Source organism: Sinocyclocheilus rhinocerous, unplaced genomic scaffold (assembly GCF_001515625.1).
Source record: "Sinocyclocheilus rhinocerous isolate Xijiao unplaced genomic scaffold, SAMN03320098_v1.1 scaffold295, whole genome shotgun sequence".
NCBI classification, from domain to species: Eukaryota; Metazoa; Chordata; class Actinopteri; order Cypriniformes; family Cyprinidae; genus Sinocyclocheilus; species Sinocyclocheilus rhinocerous.
This window is the reverse complement of record NW_015647035.1, coordinates 160,015-172,856: the sequence shown is the minus strand read 5'-3', so window position 1 is coordinate 172,856 and position 12,842 is coordinate 160,015. Positions and strand designations below refer to the sequence as shown.

The window sequence follows — 12,842 nt, the reverse complement described above, 5'->3', positions numbered from 1 at the left end:
TATTTCCAAGAAAAAAATATCGTCTTATATTCGGGACAATACGGTAGTTAATTTTATTGCACTCTTTTACTTGGTTCGATATACACATCAAATAATTTCATTGAGCATTGGAAGCGATGGGTTAAAGAGTATCTATGGGGAAAGTCTATCAGAGGGTTACATAAGCGGGGATCGGTGCAAGACCTCGGCTCTGCTGATGCTGAGGCTGTTTCTGGGGGTGAGGGGCAGAGCAAGTCCGGGCAAAGGCGTCCTCAGCAGTGCCTGATGGCAAATTAGGCATTGAGGGAACACGAAATGGAGCGAGAAACGGAGCATGTCAACAAGAGGTCAGCCTGCCATGCTACGTGTGAGGCAACAAAGAACTGATGAGAGAAAACAAGAAAAAAAAAAAAATGAAAGAAAAATTAAGGGAACACACACCTGCATTCACTTAGTTCAAGATCTGATTAAACGCAACGCTGCAGTCCAAACGCTGCAATCTGTGTCCAAAATGTAATCTGCGGATAAATCAAATCTTTACTTAATCTGCGATCATTAGGCCTATAAATGTACACTTCTGACCAAAACACTCTCAGCTGTCTCAGTTAGATTTTGTTTCTTTGTTTAATTTTTCTCATATTTAACAGAGAATTTCCTCATATTTAACATAATGCAGCATCAGATGTTGCTGTATTAGTCAGAATATTTGGTCCAAGTGAGCCAAAGCAAGAACTGTGTGTGTGTGTGTGTGTGTGTGTGTGTGAGAGATAGAGAGAGAGTGTATGTGTGTGTGTGAGAGAGAGTGTGTGTGTGTGTGAGAGAGAGTGTGAGGGAGAGTTGAAAAGAAAACAAACAGCATATGGAATACACATCAGGCCTGATAAGCATCACAGCCACATTATGTAAGGCTAATGGCAATCACTTTCTTGTACAAAATAAACACAAGAACAAATCCCTCCATAAACAAACTTTGGTTCAAAATATTACAGATATAAATGCCAATAATTATATTTTCTAAGCATGGTTAAAAGACTACATTTCTTGTTTGATTCGCACCAAAAACACAATTTAAGTCTTCTGTGTCATATGATCCTTCAGAAATCATTCTAATATGCTGATTGCTGCTCAAGAAACATTTCATATTATTAGGAATGTTGAAACTTCTTGTGCGGCTTCATATTTTGTGGAAACTGATACATCTTTTCCCCTCAGGATTCATTCAGTCGAAATTTTAAAAAAACAGCATTCATTAGAAATATAATTCTTTTGTAACTTCATAAATGTTTTACTGACACTTCTGATCATAAAAATCATGTAGTGGAAAATACAAAGGATACATATTACTGTTTCACGATTTTCAGTCATGCATGAGTCTGATCATATATTGTTTTTCTGCTATGTCTGGACATTAAAAGCATATCCTCATATAGGTAAATGACTAGACGAACAACAAAATGCAGTAAACAGTAAAACAATTTACTCTACAAAACAGTGTGCTTATGATTATGTTAATAAATGATGATAATGTAATAACAAATAGCAGTGGTCACACCAGCTCTTATGTTAGAGATAAGGTGGATAGGAGTTAGTTGGTTTTGAGTCAAAAAGTTTATTTACACAAAAGTTAAAAAATATATTAATTGAAAAGCCTAAAGTTGGCACAGATTTCATTCTGACAATTCAGTATACAGTATAAGAGCTGTTTTTTTTTTTCTTGAGAAATAAAGGTGGAAAAGTGTTTTTTTTTTTTTTTTTTTTGCATTCAAGACATTAGTATTTGTTCTTGCCTTTTTGAAATAAACCACCCTGAGAAAAATTTACTGGCGTAAGAAGCGTCACATTTATCCCCAGTTTCTATTAATTGCCATTGGTCTGTCCAATGATATATGTGACCCTGGAGCACAAAACCAGTCATAAGTAGCACGGGTATATTTGTAGCAATAGCCAAAAATACATTGTATGGGTCAAAATTATCGATTTTTCTTTTATGCCAAAAATCAGTAAGCAAAGATCCTGTTCAATGAAGATATTTTGTACATTTCCTACCGTAAATATATCAACAACTTCTTATTATTAGTAATATGCATTGCTAAGGACTTCATTTGGACAACTTTAAAGGTGATTTTCTGAATATTTTGATTTTTTTGCACCCTCATGTTTCCAGATTTTCAAATAGTTGTATCTCGGCCAAATATTGTTCTATCTTAAACCACACATCAATGGAAAGATTATTTATTCAGCTTTCAGATGACGTATACTTTTTTTAGTTTTTTTTTTTTACATTTTGAGTCAGTTTTTATTTTTATATTTTTGTTTTTCATTTCAAATTAGTTAAAAGTTTGTGATTTTGTTGGGTGTTTTTGTCATTTTTTTAAATATATTTTTTTATATATGTCTATTTATCTTTTTTTATTACTTTTTTATTTCAGTTTTAGTTTTAGTTATTTTAGTACATCAAAGTTAAACTAAATTAAAATAAGAAATTTTGTCTTGGCAAGTAGCTGAGAGAAAAGTTTTTCATATTCAATGGAAAGATTATTTATTCAGCTTTCAGATGACGTATACTTTTATAGTTTTTTTTTTTTACATTTTGAGTCAGTTTTTATTTTTATATTTTTGTTTTTCATTTCAAATTAGTTAAAAGTTTGTGATTTTGTTGGGTGTTTGTCATTTTTTTTAAATATATTTTTTTATATATGTCTATTTATCTTTTTTTATTACTTTTTTATTTCAGTTTTAGTTATTTTAGTACATCAAAGTTAAACTAAATTAAAATAAGAAATTTTGTCTTGGCAAGTAGCTGAGAGAAAAGTTTTTCATATTTTATTTCAGTTAATGTTTATTTTATTTCAAGTAATGAAAATGTATTTAAATAGTTTTAAAGGGCACCTATTATGCCCCTTTTCACAAGATGTAATATAAGTCTCAATTGTCCCTAGAATGTGTCTGTGAAGTTTCAGCTCAAAATACCCCACAGATAATTTATTATACCATGCTAAAAATGACCATTTTTTTTAACAGAAGCAAACATTTGCTGTTTTTGTGCGTGTATCTTTAAATGCAAATACAAAGCACGCACACAGAGATCTGGCTGTCAGACGGTGCATCACGTGAGTACTAAATTAAGTTCTCTTTCGCATCTCATTTCGCTTAAACTGTCAAATACACACAAGGTTATGTCAAAAGCACACAAAATTCACATAAACACAGTGGGTTATGTCTGTGAATGTAAACAGCTCGGAAAGAAATCGCATGTGTATATTAGATCTGTGTGACAGCAGCGTAATGTTCAGTACCTACTGTCTATGCTGTTAATATGAATCAATTCATATTATATGAATTAGTAGCTTTATAAGAATATATTTCTTACTTAAATGCTGATTTTAAATGGTCTAGTGAGGAGGTAAACATGGCGGACTGTGTACAGCTCACTCAGGGGAGGAGCTAAGCTAATAAGGCTGTCGTTACCAGTCGTGGGCGGGGCCTGTTCCAATGTGACGTCACACTGGAGTACATTCCTGAACGGCTCATTTTGAGACACCGTTTCTGATTCATGGGGAAAATAACAAACTGAGTGGATGGGTTTTTACCACAATAGGGTGGTTGTGTACACACTGCGGACACAGAATTATGTTCAAAAACAATATAAAAGTGATTTTGGCATAATAGGTCCCCTTTTAATTTTAGTTTCAGTTTTAGTTAACTATAATAAACCTATCCAGCACATGCATTTCCCGATCTCATTCCCCCATCTGTCATCACTCTACTCGCCCTATAAATGCAGCAGAAGTGATTAAATAACGGTGACTTTGAGTTAAAGCTCATCAATACTATCATCTTTAAGGGCTTTCAGAGGTCATCTTCTACCTTCTTTCATCCTACACTCGGCCTTTTCCTCCTCCCCGCGCTCATTCCCCTCCTCTTCCCCACCTCCTCCCACTCATGTTCGCAGTAAAGGACACAATGTTCTTTTTGCTTGTTTGGGGAAACTGCAGAAGTAAATAAATTAGAGAATGCCGTCATGATGGCTGACTCCAGGTTTTAGTGGAGGAAAATAAACATGATGTTCATGTGAGGTTAGGCCTGGCTGCAACTGCTATTCTCAAACAGACGGCTCCATCTAAAACAATTATCACACCAGCAGACCGAGAGAAACTGACCGAGAATTAGAATGGTGACCTAATGTGGAGTGTTTATCTGATGGGCTTATTATAGACCATAAAAGAAATGTTCCCTTCAAACAGGTGCTTGCCCTTCTGTGTCAGGGAACACTTGCAGAAGTACAGACAACCTGACCAAGCATTTGTGTGTGTGTGTGTGTGTGTGTGTGTGTGATCAGCTGCAGGGTTCGCCTGATCCAGTAGCAGTTTGCGGAATGAATAAGAACATTCAGAATTATGACAAGTCAGTGCAATAAATAATCAATTTACCACCTATAATAATCTGACTGAGACTGATATTGGATAAATATTTGTAATAATCATCATCATTGTATATAGAACACATTCACAAAAAACTATTTTCAGAGCTGATCATAATGGTATATATGTATTTGTCAGTATAGAAATTCTCATGACTTTTCCAGACCTGAAAATAATTTTAAAATAAGGCAAATAGAGCTCAGCTCTTAATAAGACCAACATGTTTCTATTATATTCATTAAAATTACATAACTTAATTTTTAAAAAGGGTTACACAATAATAATAATCATTACTATTATTATTATTACATATTTTTAGTTTTTGGATTTATTACTTTTATCTGTATGCTTTTATTTAATTAGTCTGGCTTTATTTGGTAGATCAATTATTTTGGAAACCTGTTTTTTTCTTGGTTAATGTCAGTTATTTTAGGGAATTAAAAAAAGTACATGTAGGTTAAAGTGCTTTTTAAAATATCTTATAATAACAAGAAGAAATGTAAGTGCATCAATACATGGGTCAAAGACTACAAAGGGTTTAAAGGGTTAGTTCACCCAAAAATTTAAATTCTGTCATTAATGACTCACCCTCATGTCGTTTCAAACCCGTAAGACCTTCCCCTGATTTACAGAAGAGACCCACTAAAATGTCATTCAGTGTAACAATCTTGTCAGGGATATTTACAACAAACATCAATTTATGACATATTTATTTCTTTTGATGCGGACATCTTAACGTCTTTGACCCACATACATATTTTTTTATTCATATTTTATTTACATTTCGAGGCACAAAACTATGGCAACTAATTTTAAAAGTTTACTTTTGGTTTATTGTATTAATTTATTTTCAATATAAGAACCTATTTCTGTTTTAATGGCTGGTTTTCATTTTAATTAAACGCCTTGTTGGCTGGAAACCTGACTATCCAAATTTAAACATTTAAGACTAAATGACTAAAATATGTCCATATTCTTGATGAATGGACCTATTTTTGTGGCTATTCCCCCAGCCACAATCTTGCCCTCTTCAGATAAAGAGCTAAACTGCTGTCGGATCTCTAAAAGTGGGACAAATCAAGAGTTGCTTTCTGAATACCTGACAGCATGTAATATTAGAGCTCCATCTAGAGGCAGTCTGCAAAACATCATTTCTAAAGAAGCATAATATCTTGGTGACTGACTGGTTCATTGTCCATTTTGCTCGTTATTTTAGAGTTTGTAATGAGGATGAGCTGAAACGCTGTCTCTTACCTTGGTCTGAAAGCAGCAGTAGAGTTGGGTCAGGTAAGGGTGCTTTCTGGCCAGCGCTAGAATGCGTTTCTCAGTCATAGTGCAGTCCACGTCATCGTCCTGCAGGATCACGTCTTTCTTCAACACTTTCACCGCATAAACCTCATCAGTGCCTCTTAACTCTGCCAGCAACACCTGAACACAAAACAACTGAGCCTTTATTACAAACCAAACTACTAGTTACACCGCTGACAGGAAACAAAGCTGACACATAATCCTAAAAATAGAGGACAGAATATCACAAAGCTCCACCTTGCCGAAGCTGCCTTTCCCGAGCACTTTGATGAAGGAGAAGTCTTCCAGCGTCATCCTTTTGGTCTGGAGCGTCTTCACCTCTCCGTTCTCTCTGGCCTCGGACAGAGAGGAGGACGAGGCTGGCTTCAGCTCCTCACCGCGATGGTCAAACGAAAGTACCTTTCTGAAGTTCTCCAGGTCCTTTATATCTGCAGATCACAAAACAAAAAGCCAAATCGCATTACACACTTTCAGACCCCACATTGTCTCCTCCTTCAGTTCTAAAAACAAACAAGCATGTTTACTGTAATGCATGTACAATAAAAGTGTGTTTCCAGTTTTGAAAGTGTGATACTGTAGAATTTGTTTATGCTTTTATTCAGCAAGGATGCATTGCATTGCTCAAAAGTGACAGAAAAGACATTGGTAATATTGCAAAAGATTTCTATTTCAAATAAATGCTGTTATTTTGAACTTTCTACTCATCAAAGAATATTTACACTAAATAATATTTACACAGCACAGCTGTTTTTAAATTTGATGACATTATGATATGTTTCTTGAGCAGCAAATAATCATATCAGAATGATTTCTGAAGGATCATGTGACACTGAAGCAGGGCCGTTTCTAGGCATAGGCGAGCTAGGCGGTCGCCTAGGGCGCCACCAGCTGAAGGGGCGCCAATGAGCGCACGTACTGGCACTTTTAGCAGGGTTGTGATAAAGGGTGGCACGGTCACCCTGAAATATGACTGCCGCCCCCACTGGATACATATTACGTCAGCAATACAAACCAACCTGATTTATAATATTATAGCCTAAATATTATGATATCTAATCGATGCTAAATTGATCAAACATATGCTCACTGTCTGCCGCTGGCCACTTGGTCGTTACTTTAAATGCGTAACGTTAATTAGGCTATGTGAGTACTGCTCATGTCTGAAAATAATATATGAAAAACTAAATTATTTTACATAAAAACATTAGGCTATAGCTTATATTTATTTAGTACATTTTTTAATTAATGTAAAAACTAAAATGAATTGTAAAACTGAAAGTTTTTTTTATTGTGTTCAGCACGGTGGGCCTCATTTGAATTCGTGACGGGCCGCGGGTTGAGAACCACCGTCTTAGCCACTAGGGATTGTTACATAGGGCTATACAGGCATCTAGTGGCAACACAATGATATTACAGATACTAAATTGTGCAAAATGCTTATCTTAACAGTCAATTTACAAATAATGGGGCAATAGGGATTTCGCCTAGGGCGTCAAATTGGCTAGAAACGGCCCTGCACTGAAGACTGGAGCAATGATGCTGAAAATACAGCTTTGCATCACAGGAAAAAATTAAATTTGAAAATATATTCAAATAGACAACACTTACTTAAAACTGTAATAATATTTCACAATATTACTGTGTTTTTGATCACATTAATTCAGTATTGGGAAGCATAAGAGACTTAAAACCAAACAATCTTACTGACTCCAAAACTTTTGAATTGTAGTGTATAGCCACTGACTAGTGTGATAAAACTACTTTCTAACCTTGCCTGTCTAAAGTTATATAGTCATGTGATGAATATCAGAAATCACATATTTGTAAAGCACTGGTTGTCAAACTCATGTGATGTTTTTATGCATTGAACTAGAGTTGAATTAGAGTTGAAATATCCTAGCCGTTCATTTCCGTATAATGAATAAAAATGACAATAAAATGATAATAAAGCACCATAAAAGAATAATAAAAGCAGTAGCTTTTAAACATATATGGCTGTTTTAGACCATTAGCTAGCTGATTTCATTGACAACAATGAAAATTCAGTTTGTTTGTCACACAAAGCCATTGCATGGCAAAATACAAGCTTCACATTTTGGTACAAAGTCCTCATGGACTTCCATTTTAAATGCATTATAAAATTAAAGGCATACCAAAATCAATAATGCTGTCATCATTTACTCACCCTCATGTTGTTCTAAACCTGTATGGGTTTGTTTCTGCTGCTGAACACAAAAGCAGATATCTTGAAGTATTTTGGTAACCAAATAGTTAACCACTGGCTTCCATTGTATGGACAAAAAATTCAATGGAAGTCATTGGGAACCAAATCTGTGTTCTAACCAACATTATTCATCTTATATTATATTTCGCTGAAGAAAGTCAGTCTTACAGGTTTAGAATGACATGAGGGTGAGTAAATGACAGAATTTTCATTTTTGGTTTGACTATCCCTTTAAGGACAAGCCAAAATAATTTTACGTGGTAATCAAACGTCTGCCACATAAAGTTGTGTATAACACAAAATCTGCAGAGCTCAGAGTGTGTGTTTACCCTGGTCACATGGTGATGTGGGTGCAGATTTGGATCGATCCTCTTCTAACTGCGGGGATATGGGTAAGGGCTGCGGATCTGGACCCTGAGAGATCTGCGTTAAAAACAGCAACAAATCATCTTCATCATTCAATCATCATTATGTTTCAGGAGGCCTAATCTGGTACCTAAGTGCTGCTCGCTATAAAGACCATTATGTCATTAGTAATCATCAGAGTGTATTTCCTATTATCTACAGCTGCATGGAGGAGGCTTTTGACCTCTCAGTCCTATATGCTAGTGTCTAGTGCAGACTCTAATCACCCATGATTCTCCCTCTCACCTTTTTTCTCCTCTGGACGCTGCCGGAGAGTTTATCTGGAGCCAAGGCAACATTTCCCATTTTCATTCAAAGTTGCTGTACTGAAATAACTAAAACAAAAAAATAAAAATGAAATAAAAAATGATTAAAAAAAAACACATGTAAAAATAATAAAAATGACGAAACCACACAACAGACTACTAAAATTTTAGCACTAGAAAAATGTGCATTGACAACAGAAAATTCTATACAAATTCCATTAAATCATCAATTAATTTAAATGTCCCTGATTTTTCAAGCTTTTGCTGTGAGAACTCTTTAACTACATTTCCCAGAATGCCACTCTCACCTTTGCACTGGAGTCCTTGCCGCAGGAGGCCCCACAGTAATGAACCGCAGTGGTCACAGAATGTCAGGACTCTGTAGTTGTGAATACTGAACTTATGAGGCATATTGACGCTGAAGCGCTGAGATCCCACCTGGAGGGGGCGATAGAGGATCAGGAAGACAGTTTTTATCTGGAGTGACTCCGAGGTCAGACAGCACCTTAGCGATGCCCCTGGCGTCCACCCCACAATTAGGAGCTACATTACTTTCACAACGCTTGTGCACATTCATCTTACAAACTGAGGACAGATAAATGAAGGGAGACGGCATGAGAAGTTACAATGTACTGTATTTCAATGCATGGCAGTGTGAGTATGCGTGAATCTTGGAAGATTCAGTGTTATAGCATTGATATTAACTAAAACTAAAATCAAAACCAGAGCTATTAATTAAAAATTACTTAAAATAAAATTTAAAAACGGAACTAAACATAAAAATGAAATAAAAAATGATTAAAAAAAAACACATGTAAAAATAATAAAAATGACGAAACCACACAACAGACTACTAAAATTTTAGCACTAGAAAAATGTGCATTGACAACAGAAAATTCTATACAAATTCCATTAAATCATCAATTAATTTAAATGTCCCTGATTTTTCAAGCTTTTGCTGTGAGAACTCTTTAACTACATTTCCCAGAATGCCACTCTCACCTTTGCACTGGAGTCCTTGCCGCAGGAGGCCCCACAGTAATGAACCGCAGTGGTCACAGAATGTCAGGACTCTGTAGTTGTGAATACTGAACTTATGAGGCATATTGACGCTGAAGCGCTGAGATCCCACCTGGAGGGGGCGATAGAGGATCAGGAAGACAGTTATGCAGCGATTTTTAAAGAAGTGAAGCTGCAAAATGCAGTGATTTTTTATTTATTTATTTACTTAACAAACGCACATCCAAACCAAAATAAATAAATAAATTATAATCATAAAACATGATTATGATCTTACAACTGTGGGCATTTACATCTATGATAAAGATTACACCGTTTTTAGCAGTCAAAACACTCCATGCCAGAGGCAAGATTTATTTTTGAGGTGTTGCTCTTTAGCTCAGAATATTTACTGGATATTTCCTAAAATTAAGTAGAAAAATATTACATTGTTCACGTGCTTTAAAATAAACATGAATAGCATAACTGAACTTTTCAAGCATGATTTTTCTTCTTCTGTACATTAGAAAGTGTCCTGTTTCTGAGCAAAAATACTATCATACTTTTTTTTACCATTATTTACCATGTCATTCGTTGTAACAGTTCATTTACAAAAAAATCTTGTCAGGCATGTTTAGAACAGGAATCATTAGATGACATTAAAAAACTAATTAAATCTTTACCAATCTTTGCAACTATCCTTCAAACCACTGGGTTTTACCCATTTGTCAGCAAAAACTTTTCAAATATTTAAATTATAATAAAATTTAGTATGATCACTTTATATATTTTGATAAGTAGCCTACAGGTCATAATAAGCATTTTTTAAATTTTTACATAAATATCTGTTACACTGAATGACGATGGAACATTATTTGACCCATAATTTGACATTTTATTTTCACAAAAGTTATTTGAAACATTAAAGCAGACACTTTCCTTGCATTTAAAATGCTTTCTATGTATATAAAATCACTTTTGTAAATTTAATTTGATGTGGACACCAAACTGAGACATCTCGTCTCTGACCCTCATATTGAAATCACTGACATTGTTTTCCAATCATTTTTGTTCACAGTTCAAAACTATAGAGGAGATGTTTGAGATTTATGGGTTCTTTTTTTCTCAGGAGAAACACGCAGGAAACCTAAGCAAAACGTTATATTCTACTCTCATTAGTGATAACTGAGAAATTAAACGTGAGACATCATATGTGATTTTCTGCAGGTTCCTCTCACCTCCTCTGTGGTGTCCTCCTGTTTCTTCAGACCTGCACATTTCGTGATGATCAGCTCATGGCAGCGTTTATGAACTACACAGGTGCACACTGATCAACAGAAACAAGCAGGAGATGAAATCAGCTTTACTTCACTTTCTGATATATTACTCTGGGCTCACAGATAAGAATGCTTGGGCTAAAATATAGATGATATTTTAGGAGGTTCCTGTCCATGCCAGTAGTTTCCTTCATTTCAGATTGTGAGCTAGTCACCACTTAAAGGAACAGTTCATCTAAAAATAAAACTTGTCACTATTTACGCAGAAAACACACATGCATGGTGTTATTTTATTCTGTGGAAAACAGAGAACTTTGAAGAAAATCTGTGGAATATAATGAGTCATCATGGTGCTTTATGGTGTTGTTAGCTAAACCGTTCACTTTGAACTGTTGGTGTATGGAAAAGTCCTACATGATGAAGATGATGTTCCTAAGGTGTTTTGTTGCTTTAGATTTAGAGTAGCTAACATTTTTGATGAGCTAACAAATTGTCTAAGCTGATGAACATAACATCTGACAGAGAAATATACTGTAGGTATTTGCCTACCTTGGCACTGATACCCTTGCTTTCCTAATACACCCCTGTGAAGAAAAGGAAGAGAGATCAGTTATTATTATTATTGTACAGTGACACTAAACACACCAGCATGTATTGTAGTATACTATGGATTAGACATGAATGAATGAAAAAAAATGGAACACACAAAAAAAGCTATTTTCCTGTATTTTGTATGTGAGGAAAGAGACAGAATTCCGGACCAAAACAGTGAGCAGCGCCTCTTCTCCCCGTGTTTTTTTTTTCGTTTTAGAAAGTGTTTTTGTTTTCCAGTTTGTTTCTCCCTGCGCCATGGAAATCGCAGCTCGTTTTATTGCTCTAGCCTATAGAGAGCTCCCCTTCTTCGAGTACGCCTGGGAATTCTGCGGACTCGCTGTGGCGACGTCATTGGATGACGCCACCATCAATTCTCTGTTCTGGCTCAGGGCCAACTACCATCGCCCCATGGACCTCCCAGACACCAAGGGACTATGCTGGAGGGAAGGGATCTACCGGTGTCTGGGTGCCAGACTAAAACTAAAACTCAAATGCCAGAACTAGCCCTTCCGGCCGCGGCACTCTCCAGCCCACCGGCTGTTCCTCAGTCAAGCCCGCCGGCTGCGGCACTCTCCAGCCCACCGGCCGTTCCTCAGTCAAGCCTGCCGGCCGCGGCACTCTCCAGCCCACCGGCCGTTCCAAAGCCAAGTGTAGCGGGGTTGTTCTAGATGGGGATCAAACCCAGGTCTCTCACGTTCAAAGTTACTGAGTTTACTGATTGAGCTAACTCCCCAATTAAAGAATCCAAGAGCAGAGGTAGCAAAAAACAGGGAGTCATTGATCTCCAGCAAAAGGCAATCTTTACTGAAGAAAAGTGCAACAAAAACAAAAGAAGCAGCGCTTCAAAAAACTGAGAAAAGCAGAAACTAGAGTCAAAGAACTTCAACAAAACAGACTTAGCTTTCAGCAGGCAACTGGTAACATAGGCTCAAGACTGAACAATAAAGCATGACATAACCCACTTATATAGGGCTAAACACAGGTGTCTCACATCAGGCTTAATGAATGTTAGTAATCAGCAGGAACCTGGAGAGAGGCGCCACCTGTTGACCAGGAGGTAAATTAACAGTCCAGTGGTGAGTTCTTACACCAAGCCCGCCGGCCGTGGCTCTCTCCAGCCCACCGGCCATTCCTCAGTCAAGCCCGCTGGCCGCGGCACTCTCCAGCTCGCCGGCGGTTCCTCACTCAAGCCCGCCGACCACGCCTTTCACCCCGAACCTAAAGGGGAATCTAAGGAGGAGAAGGCGGTCGGCTCCAGCCCCAGAGCTCACTCCAGTGTTGGCTCCAGCCCCAGAGCTCGCTCCAGTGTCAGCTCCAGCCCCAGAGCTCGCTCCAGTGTCAGCTCCAGCCCCAGAGCTCGCTCCAGTGT

At 36.8% G+C, this 12,842-nt stretch overlaps 1 protein-coding gene across 2 annotated transcripts in view; it reads right to left on the bottom strand.

Moving 5' to 3' along the window:
- LOC107708403 (protein kinase C epsilon type) overlaps positions 1–12,842 on the bottom strand; it is a 96,355-nt gene that overhangs the window by 28,707 nt on the left and 54,806 nt on the right. For both annotated transcript variants that reach the window (XM_016512604.1, XM_016512605.1), the window contains exons 4-11: positions 11,429–11,463; positions 10,841–10,929; positions 9,606–9,735; positions 9,081–9,188; positions 8,584–8,618; positions 8,262–8,355; positions 5,946–6,136; positions 5,655–5,828 (exon numbers count right to left, since the gene is read on the bottom strand). In XM_016512604.1, the coding sequence (XP_016368090.1) occupies positions 5,655–5,828; positions 5,946–6,136; positions 8,262–8,355; positions 8,584–8,618; positions 9,081–9,188; positions 9,606–9,735; positions 10,841–10,929; positions 11,429–11,463 (856 nt within the window). The remainder of the gene's footprint in view (positions 1–5,654; positions 5,829–5,945; positions 6,137–8,261; positions 8,356–8,583; positions 8,619–9,080; positions 9,189–9,605; positions 9,736–10,840; positions 10,930–11,428; positions 11,464–12,842) is intronic.